General features: G+C 52.9%; 1 protein-coding gene and 1 long non-coding RNA gene across 5 annotated transcripts; one reads left to right on the top strand and one right to left on the bottom strand.

Moving 5' to 3' along the window:
- Window positions 1-10: 10 nt before the first annotated feature.
- On the bottom strand, window positions 11-15,553 carry setd1ba (SET domain containing 1B, histone lysine methyltransferase a). 4 transcript variants are annotated; one of them, XM_088434306.1, is made up of 20 exons: window positions 15,366-15,553; window positions 15,034-15,134; window positions 14,836-14,946; window positions 11,503-11,648; window positions 11,236-11,334; window positions 10,765-11,035; window positions 8,475-8,596; window positions 6,983-8,047; window positions 4,817-5,557; window positions 4,535-4,708; window positions 4,366-4,459; window positions 4,076-4,290; window positions 3,713-3,779; window positions 3,297-3,635; window positions 2,070-3,208; window positions 1,637-1,804; window positions 1,439-1,564; window positions 1,239-1,358; window positions 735-872; window positions 11-402 (listed from the first exon to the last, which is right to left on the bottom strand). In XM_088434306.1, exons 4-20 carry the CDS (start codon window positions 11,506-11,508, stop codon window positions 229-231), a joined length of 5,058 nt encoding a protein of 1,685 aa, XP_088290432.1. In that variant the 5' UTR covers window positions 11,509-11,648; window positions 14,836-14,946; window positions 15,034-15,134; window positions 15,366-15,553; the 3' UTR covers window positions 11-228. The 4 variants fall into 4 exon arrangements, with proteins under 4 accessions (XP_088290432.1, XP_088290433.1, XP_088290434.1 ...); XM_088434307.1 differs by having other exon boundaries at window positions 14,836-15,134; XM_088434308.1 differs by lacking the exons at window positions 14,836-14,946; window positions 15,034-15,134; window positions 15,366-15,553 and adding an exon at window positions 11,881-13,674 and having other exon boundaries at window positions 2,070-2,548; window positions 3,095-3,208.
- Window positions 13,822-16,502, top strand: LOC148412231 (uncharacterized). The gene is made up of 2 exons (XR_015867885.1): window positions 13,822-14,474; window positions 14,587-16,502. It is a non-coding gene; the product is annotated as an uncharacterized LOC148412231 (long non-coding RNA).
- The last annotated feature ends 410 nt before the right edge of the window (window positions 16,503-16,912 follow it).

The following is a 16,912-nucleotide window of genomic DNA, read 5'->3' as shown; positions in this document are numbered from 1 at the left end:
TGCGAGCCAATGAGAGGCGCGTTCAAAATTCTTTTTCTTTTTTTTTTTTTGCTCTCCTTTGCCAAGGCAGAAATGCTTTGAACACTGACTGTATAATACGCGACGGGAAGCCAGTTTCTTCAACCACGTGACATTCCGGGCGATAGCGCGGGCCCCACGCATGATAGGGCCGGCCGGCCCCAAAAGGGAGGGAAGAGCACCGAGAAGCGGACGCGCGCGCGCGCGCGCTCAGTTGAGGGTCCCCCGGCAGTTCTCGGCGCCGCACAGGCAGGGGATCTTCTCGTCCTCGATGGGGAACTTGTAGTCGTACGTGATCTCCTCGTTGACGTTGATGGGCTGGCGCGAGTAGATGACGATCTTCTTCTGCGACTCCACCGTGATCACCTTGGCGTAACAGTTGGGCTGAAAGAGGGGGGGGGGGGGGGGACCAGTTGTTAAAAGTTGATTTCTATTGCTTTTGGTTAATGATAAAAAGGATAGCGTTTTCAGGTATCCAATTTTTACAGATACGAATCTTATATATATTGGGCAGGACGGCTTCTCTCTTTCCCAAGCGCTGGCTTTCTTCCTACAGAGGTCACTTCCCTGTATGCACGAGTATCGTCTCTTGATGAGCCTTCTACACTGCTCTGTTTAACTTGCGCCCATTTGAAGCTTCAAAAGACAAATTTGACCGCAAAGTTCCACAAGAGCGGGATGGAACGGGAAGAGGAAAGATGGCGAGCGGCTCTCACGTTGCAGCTGTGGTTGATGAAGCGCGCAAAGTTGCCGCACTTGGTGGCGTCAATGATGGTGTCGTGGTCCACGCGGAACATGTAGCTGCTGCCGATGCCCTCCTCCTCGTAGCGCTTCTCCCGCATGTCGGCGATCACCTGCGGGAAAAGCGCAGCGCTGTTACCGAAACATACATCTCGCGCCAAAATGGCAAAAGTGCCGCACCGTTCTCTCGTCACCCGGATGTCCTAAATGGCAACTTACAACTCCAGTTAAAAAAAAACAAAAAAACTTGAACTAAAACCTGACCTGACTAACCTAAAAAAGAAACAAGTTTGTAAGTAAACTGATTTATTCGATACAATTATTTCCCAGTTTTGAACATTCCACTTGATTAAAAATAGGTAGACTATTTCAATTGGATGAAATGAAAAGCTTGAAATACCTAATCGGCGACTTTTGGCCTCAAACGGAGCTTGAAGTGAAACGGGCAATCGCGGTCAAATGAGGGCGGCGCCACTCACCTGCCGGATGTTTTGTCCCACGTACTCGATGACCATCTCGTCGGCGGCGATGGGCTCCAAGGCGAACAGGCCCCAGTCGTGGATGTGCGACTTGCAGAATCGGATCTTCTTCTTGCGGAACTGCCGGGCCGTCGCGACACCGCGCGTGAGCTTCTTTTCCCGGCGCGGATGCGAGCGCGGCGGCGGCGGCGGAGGCTCACCTTGAGCTGGTTGAACTTGAGCAGGTCGCTGTCGCAGGCGAACGAGGACAACAAGCGGCGCTGCTCGGACCGGCGCTCGGAACCGGCCCTGGTGGAGGCGTGGACCTGCGCGGGAATGCTCATCCCCTGAGCCGGACGCAGAAAGACATTGAAAGGAAAGTAGGGTCGACGACGACCGGGGGGTCCGGGGGGGCTCACCTGAGTGTCGACGGGCGGCTCCTCCGACTGAAGCCGCGTGCTCTGCAGGTACTTGATCTTGTCCTTCTTGTCGATCTTGTAGTAACCTTCGCTCCGGGCGCAGCCGGTCACGTGATCCCTCATGCCGTCGTCTCGCCGCTTCCTCTTCACGCGGGGGATGCTGGTTTGTGCCGGGCCGTCAAGGAAGGTACGGCGCGCTCGGCGGGCAAAACGACGGCAAATGCTCGGCGAGGCCCGCCGCTACCATTTGCCGTCTTGAAAATAGGACATATTCAAGGCCAACCACTACTAGAACCTCGAAGGTACGACTTGAAAATATGAATTTGCGCTGACATTACCAATTCAACTTAGTTTGATATATCTAGACATATACGTTGGAATAAGCGCTCCTTTTAGTCCCGAATGAGAGGAGGCGCCGCGAGCAAAGGATATGCGGGTGATGGACCCAGAGCGTGTCGTTGAGCCAGTCGTTGCCGTTGTCCTGCTGCAGCATCTGGTCGTAGGTGATCTGCAGCAGGCGGATGTCCTCCTCGTCGATGCCCTCGTTCCAGATGTCGAACAAGATGGTCATCTCCTCTAACCTGTTGCGCGGCGAGAAGGGGGCTCCGGACGGCGTGCTGACGGGGGACAGGCTGTCCAGCAGAAGCTCCTCCCAGCCTCGCCGCGCCCGCCGCGCCGGCTTCGTGGCCGCCGGCGCATCCTCTTCGTAGGACATGAAGCCGTCGTCCGCCTCGGGGAGCGGCGCGCCGGGGGGTTCCGTCGCCGCCAAGTCGGAGCTCGGGCCGTCGCCGTCGTCGGCGTCCGGCGGAGGGGCGGAGTCGGGCGACTGCTCCGAAGACTCCGAGAGGAGGGGGGCCTTTTTCCCTTTGGGTCGACCGGGTTTGCGCTTGGAAGCTTGGTGGCCGTCCGTACCTGTCGAGGAGGCTCGGTTAGGCAAGGCGCTGACGGGCGGCTCCTTAAAGACGGGACCGTCGTCCAGGCTCTCCGAGGAGATGTTCCGACGAAGCGCGGCGGGGTCAGGGAAGACAGGGGTGAAAGTTAGGTCTCGCCCCGGAGTGCGAGGGACTCCGGCGCAGAGGACGGGAGACTGAGCGGGGTAAGAGAAAGGGCTGCCGGGAATGTGCGGGGAGCCCAGCAGCAGGCCGCTCCCCCCCGTCAGCGGGGCGTCGCCGCCCGGCGTGCCGGGCACCGTGTCCGTGCTCTGGGACTTGCCCAGGACGCGGGCTCGCTCCGTCAGGTCTCGGCCGGGCGTCCGGGGAAGCTCCTCGTCCGTGGGCAGCCGAGCCCGCCGGGGGAGCTCCGGGGGCGGCCGCAGGAGGGAGCGACCTTCTAGCGCGGGGCGAGGCGGGAGGGGGAGGTGCAGGAAAGAGGTGGAGGCGGGCGGGGGCGCTTCCGAGAAGAGCTGAGGCGGGGCTGATCCGCCCGGCGTCACGGCCGCTCCCTGCGGCTCCGCTTTACCTTTGGCTTTGCTCTCCCGCTCGCCACGGAAAGGAAACGCGCCCGTCGGCGTGGGCGGCCGCAGGCTCTCTCGAGGCGCCGACCCGACGCCGCCCCTTTCGCCTTCCTCTTTGGCTGCAAAATCACAACGCCCTACGTCAGGAGGGTTTCAGCATCCATTATATATATCACATTTCCCCCAGGGGTCAAACAACAGGCCTACCTGGAGCCGATTCGGGCGAGGGTGGCTTCCCATCTTCCGCTGGCTCCTCTTCGGGACTCGGAGGTCTAAATTTGGGTTTGCTACTCAGCTCCTCCGGCGCTTCCCCGTCGGGGAGCGAAGGAGGACTGGGCGGCTTGGAGTCGGTCTCTCCCTCCTCGTCCGAAGACGAAGACGATGAGGAGCTAGAGGACGAAGAAGTCTTGGGGGCTTCGCCCGCATCCTCGTGTTCTACCTCCGCCTCGGAGAGCTCCTCTTCCGAGCTCAAGTCGTACTCCGAGGAGTCCGAGCTGGCGGACGAGGAGTCCGAGCTGCTCTTGGATGACGCCGAACTCTCCGACTCTGCAGGAGAAGATGTCCCGTGACGACACGGTGCGCGGCGGCAGGCGCAAAAAGGTCAAGGCGGCCGACGGCGGTACCGTCGTCGGAGGAATCCGAGGACGCGCTTTGACTGGACGAGTCCCTGGCGACTTCCGCGTCGTCGCTCTGCATAAACAAAAGACGGGGTGTCAGCTCGTCAAAGAGGAAACGGCGCATCTGTTCGCGCATAACATCAGGATACAAACGGAACGCCCTTTTAGGAGCGACGCCCCGCAGGTCTGACGTCACCTTTGACAAGCTCTGACAGGTTCTTGACAAACGCGACAACCGCGGCCCAAACGTTTAATCCACGTTTATGTCCACGTTAACAATTGGACGCGTCTCCCCATACAGGAATCAAAGATGAAACCGTTTTCAAACGTCGCCCCTTCGTTTGCTTTTCCAATGGCAAGGACAATTACTTTGCTTGGCGAGAGGCCGTCGGCGGGCGGCGTCAGGCGGGGTTCCTCGTCCGGCTCCCGCTCGTCCAGCGGCGAGTCTTTCCCCGACGTGTCGGCCTCCTCCTCGCCCTCGCTGTCCAGGTCCAACGGGCGCGCGTGCCTCCGCTTGGCGGAGATGCCCTCGCCATCTACTTGGGAGTCGTCCGACGGGCGTTCGGCAGGATCTCGATCGCGCTCTGAGCCACGCCACGCACCGGTTACGATTGAACAGTTTTTAAGATCGGGTGCTCGAGAATAAAGTTTGTGTTCACCTTCGTCCTCTAGCTCATCATCGGCGGGCGTGGAGGGCCGCGCTCGTTTGTTCTCCCCTGCGGCGACGGCCTCGGGCGGATCCTTCCTTTTGACCTGCGTGCCACATTCCGAGGCTTAGCGTCAAACGCCGCGGAGCGCCTCGGGAAAAGGGGAGAAAGCTTTCCCTGCCTTGAAGGAGGGCAAGCGGATGGCGCCCCGCAAGCCGATTCCCAGTCCCATGCCCTCGTAGCCCAGGCCCTCGCCCTTGTTCCAGTTTTCCAGAAGACTTGAAGCCATGGTCTCTTTGGGTTTGGGTCGCTCCTCTTCCTTCCCCTCCGCGCCTTTGATGGGAGTCAAGGATGCCTGGGACAAGAGTCATTCAAGTCATATCAGCATTTGGGGAAGGGGGCGCGCAAAACGAGTCATGCGGGACAGGACAGAGGAGGTCGCAGCAAAAGGTGCCAGCGTTACCTTGGCCGAGCGTTCCTTCTTCTCCCACCACTCGTCGAAGGCCCTGAAAGCCACCACCTCCACCATTTTGCGATTGAGGTCCCTCTTCATGATGGCCTTGAGTTCTTTGACGATGACCTGCAGCACGCCCTCCACGGTGGCCTTGTGGGGGTCTTCCTTTTTGCCCTCGTATCCGGGAGGAGGAACGCTGGGGTTGAACTTGGGCACGCCGAGATGCTGCCACTGCTGTCCCGGGGCGGCGGCGTGAGCGCCCGCCCCCATGGAGAGATGCTGGTAGGGCGCGGCAAAGGGCCCGGAGGCGGCGCCGTCCAGGAAAGGCGGGTAAGGGTAAGGGCCGCCGGCGCCGCGCGTCTGCGCCATGCGGCTGAGCATCTGCTGCTGCATCTGGAAGGACATGGGAGCCGTGCTCCACTGCAAACAGTTCATCAGTTCCATTTGGACGATGGGGATCATGCCGGGCGCATAGGGAGCCATGTGGGGCAGGAGGTGCGGGTGCACCACGGGATGGGCGGCGGCGAGGTGAGCCGGATGGGCCGGCACGGCGCCCAGGTGGGGGTGGGGCATGGCGTAGCCCGCCTGGTGGGCCAGGTGGGAGAAGCCCGGCGGAGGGAGCGCCAGGCTCTGGATGGGCGACAGGGCCGAGTTGACCACGATGCTCTTGCTGCAGTCGCCGCCGGCGATGGGCGTGCCGGGCATCTCGTCGTCCGAGATCTCCATGTCCTCTCCCGACGACTGGGGACCCTGCGGGGAAATGGAGGCCGCGTCACCGCAAAAGTGGTCTTTCGCCCCCGGGGCGTTACACTTGATTGCTCCGCAAGCATGCTTTTACAATCGCACCTAGGTGTAAACATACATACGTATAGATAATAGATCATATATACATACATATTCATAATACACAGACACATACAGTACGCGTACATACATATATCTTTGTATATGCATGTATACTGTATTCCAGGGGGGCTCAACGCGTTGCCCGCAGTCTGCCGCCTAGCATCGCACAAAAACAAAGTCAGGAAAAAAAAAAACCTGCAATTGAAAAAAAATCAAAGTCGCTTTTGTATTTGTAGTGCCCTGAATTGAACTTGATATCCAACCAACGCCGCGTGAACGTGATTGATTTCAGAACAGCACCGTGTTGCTCACAAAGGAGCCTGCTCACTCTGGGAACCAAAAATGACAAAGTTGGCTGTGTTGTTGCGACAGTGCTTCAAAATAAAAGCATAAATGTCGTTCATGCAATATGTGAGCTGTAGCCTGAGTAGTTTATTTGAAAAGATTAGCTGACTTCCTCAAAACGCTTGGTTTTGACAATTTGACTAATTGGAACAAACCTCTGTTTTATGCCCAATGGAAAACCTAGAGTTTTTGTTGATGCAAACGCGGAGACAGTGCGTCCAAAGCATCTGCTCAGGGGAACAAAGTACAAACCCCAGCCGCAAGCACGGGTGACAGAAGATACTTGTCCACTTTCAAATACAAACACTCGGGAGCTGAGATTGCCGCGGAGGCAGCGGGCGCGGCGCGGCGCGCCCACACAAATGATGCGTTTGCATCGGAATAAGTGAAACGTGAGAACCCACGCGGGCAATCCTGATAGTCAGGAGGGGAGCCAAAGCGGGAAGCGCATCACCGGATCAACGGCCGCTCTGCTCTCTGTCCCGGGAGCGCATCTTTCTCAACGTCTTGCATTGGCGGGTCCACGCGGCGCATTTGATAAGCGAAAGTCTGCAACCTGAGATTCCTTTACTGGAATCATCAAAGCGTGAGACGGAAAGGCAAAGCGTTCTAGCGCTTGAAAGTCAAACCGACTTCCTGCGCCGGTGACCGCCGTTAAGAGGTGTGCGGCGACATCGCTAGCGTGCGACTTCCATCGTTGCTCATGTCAGTTATTTGTCCGTGTCAGGCAAATGAACGGCAACTGAATTTTCTAAAGTTGAACAATTCTGCGTTACATAAACGCCAGTCGCCCACTTGACCGTTTCCAAGAACTAAAACGCTCATGAAGTCTTTGGGCGGGCGGGGGGCGTGGCACGCGCACGCGAGCAGAGCAGCAGAATGACGGCCTGAATGCGAGCCAGGGAAAAGCCTTGTCCAAGTGACCTCCAAGTCAAGCAAGAAGCAAAACAAACAAAAACAAGCACGACGACGGCGCCCACTCACCGCCTCCATTTTATCCGCTGGAGGATTCTCCTCTTCGACTTGGCCGTCGGTGTCTCGCCGGAGGGGAGAGGCGCTCTTCTGGACCAGCGAGGCGGTCCCGGGGACGGGCCGCTCGTCGTCGTCGGAGTCCGGCAGCGGCGTGGGACTGATGTCCTCCAAGCCGGTGCTACAGGGTCGGGAGTTGGGCGCGGCGGCGCTCACGTACGGAGGGATGGGGGAGAGCTGCGAGGACGAGGAGGAAATGGGACTCCCCTCCATCCGCACCTCCGTGTCCGAGTCTCGCTCGGCCAGGAAGGGCAGCTTAGTTCTTTTTTCCTTGAGTAGCATCTCGATGCGAGAGTCCAGGCTGTTGCGCTCGGGGTCGACGGCGGCGGGCGAAACCGGCGACGGGCAGCGCTCGGGCGTGCGGGAAGGAGGCGTGCACGGATGGGTTCCCGGTTCGGGCGGGGGCTCGGGGACGGGAGGGGTTTCCGGGCGATCCTTGGAGGGCAAAGAGTCAGCGGGCGCCGCCGCCGGAGGCGGCTGAGGGGGTCGCTGGTACTCGGCCTCCCTTTGGGACGGGTGATGGAACGCCGGCTCCGACGGCGGGAAAGCGGGAGGCAAGGGGGCCTGGTACGGCGAGAAAGCCGACTTGAAGTTGGGCGTGGCGGGGGGAGGCGCCGTGTAGAAGGAGGGGGTGGAAGGCGGCGGTTCTGGCGGGGTGAGGTGGTGCTGCTTAAAGGGCGCCTGCTCCGCCGCGGCGCCGCGGTACATGTTGCTGCGGTACTGAGGCCTCTCCGGTCGGCGGTTGTACGCGTCCTGGAACTTGCTCTCGTGCCTCCGAGACTTGTAGCCTCCGGAAGGCTCGGCTCGGCCGGATTGGTACGCGGGCGTGGACTGGCGACTGGAGTAGCTGGAGTCTTGGGAGAAAGGGGTGCCGGCTTGGCGCGGCGTCCCCTGGGACTGGGGGGTGTCCTGCCTCAGGCTGGAGTAGCCCGTCTCCAGGGACAGCGGCGTGGTGGAGGTGCTGCCGCTCGCCGGCGCCGCCAAGCTGCTCTCCGACAACCTCCGGATGGGCTCGCATGCCTTCGGAGGGGACGCAAACACAGGGTGCATTTCAACAACAGCTGTGAGCCATTTGAACCTATCAAAGGGGCGGCGCTAGATGGATTTTTGGTCACTACGTTTTAAATACACATATTTTCCTAGCTCAATCCGTTCGGTAGTTTTCACCACAACTACTTCAAACTTTCTTTGTAATTGTTTCCGGCAAAGCAAACATCCCTGGAAAAAGATGGCAGCTGGAGCTTTTTTTTTTTTTTGGGGGGGGGGGGGGTTGGCAGAGGTAAAAAATTAACTCGCCGACTGCACGCAGCATAAGTTCAAAGAGCGCCTTTGAAAGCTTTCGAAAGAGACAAATTCTAAAGTGCATATGCTGACCTCAGCAATTCACTGCAAGGGCTCACGCTCAAAAAGAGCCTACTGGAAGTGGGAGGATTTTTTTTTTCCTTACCAGCAAAGCTTCAGCCAGGCTACGGGGAGAAACGTCCCTGGCTTCCTCCCCGCCGACAGGCAGCGTCCGTGGCGTGTAGCTCCCGTTCATCAGCAGCTGGAAGTAGCGAAGGCGATTCTCACCTGAGGGGGAACGTCATGCCGCCTTCGTTACAACTCATCGGGAATTGTTGGAACAATTGCTTAACTCGAAGTAAAACGGAAGTGCTGAAAAGACGTTTCAATTTGGATGGATGTTACAAGCTAGTTTGAGTATTTATGACTGCCTGTTCAGCATTGATGACTGTGTTATGCCGCGATTGTGCTCCGAGCAGCTCAGAGGGGGTCCAAATCTTCAAACGGTTTGATTAATTGTCAAGTATCCCGATGAAAAATGAATAAAAAGTAGAAAGAAAAAAAAATATTTCAACGATACTCAAGAGCAGACAGGGTTTGATTTTCACAACATTTCCTATGGTCAAGCACGGACTTTAATAACCTAAAAGGGGACCCCAACCGCCAGTCCGTGGCCCAGTACCGGTCCGTGGATCAACTGGTTTGTTTGGCTTAATCTTGGTGATATTACATTTAGTAGTGAGGAAGGACAGTGTGGCTTCACTGTCGGCGACACACACGTTATTCTGTCTCTGTAAGTTGCACTCTTTGCGAGAATTTGTCAATTATGATAATATGCACTAAATCAGTTTGTTTGTTGATCTGACAACTTGTGACTGTTGATGCCAGCTAATGTCAGCATCTTACATAATGCTGCCTTGTTTCGCATTGTCATATATATATATATATATATATATATATATATATATATATATATATAATTTTTTTTTTGGGGGGGGGGTAATTACCGTAAAATCAAAACAATAACTGAGTAGGAAATAGACAAAAAGTGCTGCCAACAAAAAGTGCTGCCAAAAACAAAACTTGAGTGAAACGAAGAGACAAAAAAAAAAAAAAGATCAAGATTTATAACCAAGTACGCAGGCTTTTGTTATGCTGCCTTTGCTTAGTACTACACAAACTATACAAATGAGACACTCCCGGGTCTATTTCCTGTGAAGTGATGTTGGGGGCCCGTAGCGGTCACACGGTACTACGCAGGTGCTTCGTTGGCCTCCACCTTTGTCGGCTCGGAGTCAGACGTTTGATCGGGTGCAAAATTAGCAAAATCCTAAACAAGTTCGGTTGCCACATACAACGGAGGCCAAACCGGAGAGAATGAAACTAAACTGTTTGTTATGAGGTGAAAAAGATTCATATGTTGAAGCATATAAAAGCCAGACTCAAATTTGGAATGCTGTGAGTCGACAAATGTGGAAGGGGGTAATAAGCAAAGTTTCTCTTATTTTGCTGAGTATGATAAAAAAGCTGTGATTTCAGAGAAGAAAAGTAGTGATGAGACGGCGTTCCAAGTCTTAAAAAAAAACGTATTAAAGTTTAAAAAAGTATTGAAGTTCATTCGGGCAAGATGCCGAAACTAAATTGTCTCCAGGGCGGTAATGCAAAGAAGAAACTACAATGCTGTTGAATGGCTAAGGAAATTATCATCCATGCTGTGGGCTGCAAACAATATCATACATTCTTTATCTTCCGTGAAGACTGACAATTAGGCAGTTTACGGAGGAGGCGTGAACCATTTTCTTGATATGTATGTAGCGACCTCTGGTGGCCAAGATGTCAACAGCAGCAGTTGCACCGTGAATTAATCAAGTCAAAGTGTACAATTATTTACATTCAAATATTGTGAAAAGACAACGTGGTGGAGTGTGATTATTCTTTTTCTGAAAAGAACACTAGCAAACTTTTTGTTGATTTGTTAAGCGCTTGACAGCGTTTCGAAACAAACAAATGGCAATTCCATTCACTTCAATTGGGAAAGGTGATCTCAGTTATGAGTATTTTACATAAGGAGCTTGGTCACAGAAGGAATGAAATGACAAAGCCAAAGTCAACACTAATTCCCAAAATGTCTTTAAAACTGCTCACTAGAAACATGGCCAGATTTTAGATGAAGCCGGCTACAATGACACGACGGCAACGTGGATTTGCGAGGGGCAAGGCGTGTGCGTGTGTGTCTAGGGGTGGGGTGGGGTGGGGTGGGGTGGGGTGGGGGTAGTCAGGTCGTTGAGTGTTTGTTTACAGGGCTGAAATTAGGCTCGCTGGGGAGAAGAAGGCGCCCTCAGCCAGGGGCTTGTGGGAGCAGGGATTACATTCAATGAAATTCAATTAGCGTGGAGTTCCCGAGCAAGGCGGTTGATCACGCCCGCCACAGCCGCGGCCCGCGTCACAATGTTTACCTTTGGGGTCCAGCTCCACGTGGATGAGGTTTCCCATGACGGAGGTGTTGTGCAGCCGCTGCACGGCCAGCTTGGCGGCTTTGACGCTCTCAAAGACCACCTTGGCGATGCCCAGGTGCTTCTTGTTCTTGGGGTTGTAAAGGATCTCCACCTCCTCTATGTCTCCGAACTTCTTGCACATGTCCGTCAGGAAGCCCTCGCGGATGTTGTCGTTCAAGCGGGCAAACGTCACCTCCTTCGGGGGCACGGGGCCCACGTAATACTCGTCCACCTAGAGGAGGGATTGCCGCGCCGTGAGACGATTTGCCACGGCGCGCAAGGACCGATAAGTATTGCGTGGCCCTCGGGGGACCTTGGAGAGGATGCTCCGCAAATGCGACAGTTGTCAGAGAATGCCAGTGATGCTGAACCTGGAAAGACGGCGAGGGGGCGTGTCTGGAAGTTCACGCAAGCGCTTGCCTCGGAGCCTACCTTAAACTTGGGCACCGGGAGGTCCGTTTCTTTGTATTTGGTCCACAGGCGACCGATCCTTGGGTCTCGGACGCTGTCCACCGGCGGCATCCCCGGGTTCTGCGGCAACACACCAACACGGGCTGTCTGTCATCCGCCCGGGCACTTTCTTCTCGTCGATGATGGAGAGCCGCGGAGGTCGAGCCGCGGAGGTCGAGCCGCGGGGCTCGAGCCTCGGAGGTCGAGCCGCGGGGCTCGAGCCTCGGAGCTCGCCTCGCCTGCACTTACGGGCATGTTGAAAGCGTGTCCATCGTAGCGAAAGAGCTTGTGCGATCCCTTCTTGAGCGCCGGGTCGATGATCAGCTTGAAACTTCTCCAGTGGTGACTCCGCTTCTCCGCCGACGCGGGGTGCCCGTCCGTGCCGTTGGCCAGCGCTGAAAAGCACACACAAGCGCGGCGAGACGAAGCCGAGCTAACGTCAGTCGGCGGCGGCTAAAGCTCGCTCGCCCGCCCGCCCGCCGGCTCGATCCCGTTACGAGCGGTTGGTTACTCAGAACCAGCGGCTTCCTCAACACTTTCGGCGAAAAGAAACGTTACACACGCGCGACTTTGCCGTCGCTCGCTGGGAGAGAAGGGGGGTGGGAGGGGGGGCAAAGAAAAGCTTACTTGAACTCTGCTTTCTGCCATGGTCCTCGTACAGTTTGTTTCTCTCCCCCGGCTTGGACATGTTTCGCCCCGATCGAGGGATTCTTTCTCGTCGAATCGCCGAAGATGAAGGGGCTCGCTCACATTACATGATTTGGCCGCGAGAAGGCTGGAAGTGGCTCCTTTTCGAGCGAGAGCCCGCACATATTGTGTGGCTGCTGCTCGAGTGGCCGCCGCCGCCGCTGTGTGTGTGGAGCTTCGGCAGGGAACCGTGGCTTCTTTCTGTGTCTCTCCCACAATACGCCGCTTAGCTTAGCTTCGCTTCGCTTAGCTTAGCTCCGCTTCGTTTAGGCTTTGGCCCCACGTCGAAACGACAGGAGCACTTTCGACACGACCACAACCGCCTCGTGCAATAAAGACAAAGGCGTCGTGTAACAACTCCCCGTTAACACAAAATATGCATATATATGTACATATATTGCACGTGGGACTAATTTCTGAAAAACGGGTCGATCATTTTTTGTGTCGGCTTGACCGCCTCAACGCGCTTGTGACGAATCTGCGGCAACTCGCATTGGCCAAACGGGCAGACGTTCGATTTAAAAAAAAAAAAAAAAAAAAAAAACTCTTCGGAATCCCAACCGAAATGTGAAGAAATGTCCAACGGCTATTTCCGTGTTTTTGTGTTCATGGAACAACGTGAATTTAAACGCGAGTAACCATTGATAAAAACAAAGACGGCGCTGGGCTGGTTGCCGTATCACCCTTCAAGAAATACCCAAGTGTCTTTTGCCATCGCCAACGTCACCTGACGCCGTGTTTACGTTGACTTTAGCATTACATGACTTTTGATTTTTTATTTTTTTTTTTATGCCCACTAAGAGTTTTGTTTAACAGTGAATGCCCATATCTAATTAAGAGTCGCCACTGCATTATGACTCGGAACTATCCGCTTTCCCAGAAAGGCGACAGCAATTTAAATGTGATCAGAAAACAGATTTGAGGTGGTGCGTTTGGATTCATGAGTGAACGGAGAATGAATTTTCTTCATATATGACAGCCATACCCCCAAATCTGGCCACGGGTAGTAGACCGCTTTGATCGTTTTACTTCATTTCCTTCACATAAGGAATAAAGTAAAAACTAGAAAGTCTACATCTCATTTCTTGAATTGTTTTTTGTGATTTTAAAAGCATTAACGTGGTCTAGAATTTACAAATTTTAGGGGGAAAAAATCTGTCAATAGGGAAGTACAAATGACTATAAGGCGGTTGCACAAATGCACGCCCGCTTGTCATGGGGATGTGTTTGTTTTCAGAATGAACCAATCACATCCTAACTCGTGTTACACGGGAGGCGGGCAGCATAATACAAGTGTAGCTTTTCCTGACTTTTTTCTGCCACAAGTGTTACTTTTGCCCCTCTTGACTTGGCTGATTTCCTGATTATATTCTGCGCTTTAATTTGACAGTATTTTTTTTTTTTTAATTTCCATTGGGTAGTTGTATTTTTTCAGTGCTCTTGCAAATGTTTAAAATGTGATTAACTCATTCACTGGCAGGCCAGTAAAATGGATCTTTGACGTCTGTGTCCGTCATTGGCAGTCAAGGTAGTTGACCTTGGTACTTAACTTGTTCAATCCCAGATATGTATCAAGTCCAGACATTTACTTCCAGGTACTTTTTTTTCCCTGCAGGTTTTTGGCTAAACCAGCATCAAAAATCAGCTGGGACTAAATTAAGGTAGTAATCAATTACTTAAGGTGATTACTAACTTTAGTACCTGAAGTTGAACTTGATTCGCTTAGTAGCAGCCCTTTATAGCCCCCCCCCCCAAAAAAAAAAAACAACGTATTTGGCGTTGAATGTGATAAAAAAGAAGCTTATGACAAAGACAAAAAGGGCATTCATGCTATTAGCCAAGACCAATACGGCATACGTATGTCATTGCTTTTTTTTTTTTTTTAACTGATTTGTGCAAACGTGGAATGCAGTTTAGTTAGTCGTGACCGCGTTTGCGCGTAGCTTTATCGCGGCTGTTTTTAGGGCGAGCAAAAGATTTTGTTTGACGTCGCCTGCTGTTTTGTTTTGTTTCTTTTTTTTTTGGGTCTCCAGCGCTCAGGCAATTGGCTGGTTAACAGCGGGCAGCCGGGCCAGCCAATCAGCGCTCGGCTGAACGAGGCGCCGTCTGCTATTAGAGGGAGGCACAAGAAGTCCTTCAACACACGGCAGGCAGAGAGAGGGGGCCTGAAAGCTCGCTCTCGGCAGCCATTTTCAAAAAAGAAAAAAAAAAAAAGCACGGACTTAATGGCCCGCATGGGTTTCCTTTGTTCCTAAAAGGGATCTTCCACTCGATTTTCTCACCTCTCACGGACTATGATAAGATCCTATGATCGCTTCCTTTGAAAGGGACTGAGAAGAAGGAAGAGAATGTACTGGATGTAATTACCCCGTGAACATTTTCTGCCTTTTTTCCTCTGCTTGGAATCTTAAGCCAGGCCACGTGGCACGCCCACACAATACCTGTTTGCTCTTTTGAATACAAATGTAAAATAAATGAAAACACAGTTAAGGTGATGTGAATGTGTAGTTGGGGCCTGCTATGAGTAGCAATGAGTAAGTCCAATTTTCTGATCCTCTACCATGTTTGTAATGTGAATAAGGCATGCCAGAGATTGCTCATTAAAGTATTCCTGTCCTAAAGCCAAGTTTTTCTTCTCGTCAATAGGTTAGCCTCTCCTCCGCTCGTAGTGGCCTTCTTGTAGCCTTTCACCAATCGATTGAGTGCCCGACCGCTTTTGGTTTTAACGCCTCTGAATATGTTCTCCCGCAGCAGGAACTCGACGGATTATTTCGGGGAGCTTGCTTTCAAATGAGCAAATGACCTTGGCTTGAAGGGCACGTGCCATTTGCCCGCACGGCGGCCCGGCCAAAGCGTCCCGAGCCGGAGAGGGGAGCGCGGCTGGAAGAGATTTACCTCAAATCGAGTGGGGAGGAGGCCTACGTGACGCAAGCGCGCGGGGAACGTGCCGGGCTCCATCTTCGGATCCTCCGGCATTGTCACGAATGGGGCACGGCCGAGCGGCTCCTGGAAAGGAAGGAATCCGTTAGCGAACCTAACCCTTTCCATAAGGGGGGAAAAGGAGAGCCGAACGAGACGATGGGCGCTTCTTGCCGTTGCCTCCCAGCCTGCGAAAAAGCCATCTTCAGCCATCATCTGTTTGGCCGATATGCAAAGCATCTCTCTCTCTTTCTCCTTGGAGACACGGCATCAAGCTTCAAAAAAAAAAAAAAAAACACCATTCACTAAGCTTCATCACATTGTAACTGCAAGGATATGTTGTTGGGAAAGGTATTTTCTCTTTTTTTTTACACTTTTCCCTATTTTTTTCTCCTAAATAATCTACACGGAGGCATTCTCCTCAGTGGACACTTCAAGTGAGATTCATCAACATTTTCCTTAGCAACTTAACAGCACTTTTGTATTTGTCAATATTGTACACTTACAGTTGGTATTCAAAATACGTAATCCAAGCAAAAGAATCTTAATGGGACTTTTCACTTGCTTTCCCTTCGTCCAATAGTTGACGTAGGTGGCGTGTTGCTTTTGAAAGTGACGACTGCACTTCTCGGCCGTGATGGCTCTAAAATGGCTTCTCGGCGGACTCGCGTTTGACACTGGCTGGGCGAAGGCAGGAGGCGGCGGAGGGGGGATGGGGGGGGTGAGAAGGGACGGGGGGAGGGGAATTCTCGACGTTTCCACGCTCAAAACGGGACGTTTTATGCTCCGCGTGTCATGCGAACGGGAATAGACGAGAGGCGGCGAGGGGAAGAGGAAAAACTCGACGACAAAGGGGAATCTAAGATGGCGCCGGCGGCTGCTCGACGCCCAAGCGGAAGGCGGTAATACGAGGCGGCCGTGGCGAGGCTGCCATAGCAACGGGCGGGCTCCGCAACCGCCCTCCGGCTTTACCATATAAGGTCATGGGAACTCGCGCCGTTGACCTCGGTGGAAAAGTACCACGAAACGAAAGACAAAGCGCCTCCGAAACTTGCGTGGATTCGCGTTAGCGTGGCTTTGTGAGCGCGTGTCAACGGGCCTGTTTTTCCAGCTCGCCATGTTTAGTTTGGTGGCGGGTCACCCCCTCCCCCCAAATCATCATCTGCAAGAAGGAGCGCGTGCACGCAGGGCGAACGTTTTGTCCTCGGGCTTTGGGAGCGGGGGAGGGGGCGATCCATTATCAGTAGCGCACCATTGGACGTGTCGGAATGTTGCAGGCTGGGCGGATTGGGCCGCAGCCCGTTTGGACGCTCGCCTCCCTGCTTGATCAACAAAATCTGCTCTTTGTTCACCATTTTGCCGTGGATATTTTTTTCCGAAGGCTGCTGTACCATTCCCTTATATATTTAATCTTCCAAGTCATTTGTCCTAGACAACGCAATCATTTGCAACATTAGCCTAAGGGAGTGTTTTATATCCCATCCCTTTTTTTCATGTTGGCACTTTCGAGCGTTTGTTAATCATCAAAGTGACAACCTGCTATTCTATTTTGTGCAGCTCTTAAACGCGTGTGCGCAATGCCATTTTTGCTGTTTACAGTACTCTGCCTGATTATTTAAATAAACTTGTGGGAGAACTTGTAAGTACCAGCTGTTCTTTTTCATTTCACCGTTGCCGCTTAAAATGCCTTATGCCATATCCACACAATTCATACTTTTGTCTTTTCTAATTTAGCACTTGAAATCTTTTAAAATCGATTTTCTCTCTCTCTCTCTCAATCTATATATATATATATATATATATATATATATATATATATATATATATATATATATATATATATATATATATATATATATATATATACACACACACACACACATATAATTGAATGCCTGTGACATAAGAGCTCAACTATGTGTCACTTTAAAATTCTTCCACTTTAATTTCGTAAACACATTAAAAAGAAGATAGAAATGATACTTGGGATGCCAGCAATTACGCGATAAAATATGCCATGGATTATTATTTGAGTGATTAAACAACAATGACC

Source organism: Hippichthys cyanospilos, chromosome 15, assembly GCF_059441005.1.
Source record: "Hippichthys cyanospilos isolate Australia breed blue-spotted pipefish chromosome 15, RoL_Hcya_1.0, whole genome shotgun sequence".
NCBI classification, from domain to species: Eukaryota; Metazoa; Chordata; class Actinopteri; order Syngnathiformes; family Syngnathidae; genus Hippichthys; species Hippichthys cyanospilos.
This window is presented reverse-complemented; position numbering and strand designations above follow the sequence as displayed.

Excerpts from the sequence above, each read along its gene's own strand:
- setd1ba (XM_088434305.1), bottom strand. The coding sequence starts at position 11,941 with ATGTCCAAGCCGGGGGAGAGAAACAAACTGTACGAGGACCATGGCAGA. Across the intron at positions 11,036-11,235 it reads TCCCGGTGCCCAAGTTTAAG|GTGGACGAGTATTACGTGGG; the intron begins GTAGGCTCCGAG and ends TCCCTCCTCTAG. Across the intron at positions 3,209-3,296 it reads CTCGCCCGAATCGGCTCCAG|CCAAAGAGGAAGGCGAAAGG; the intron begins GTAGGCCTGTTG and ends GTGATTTTGCAG.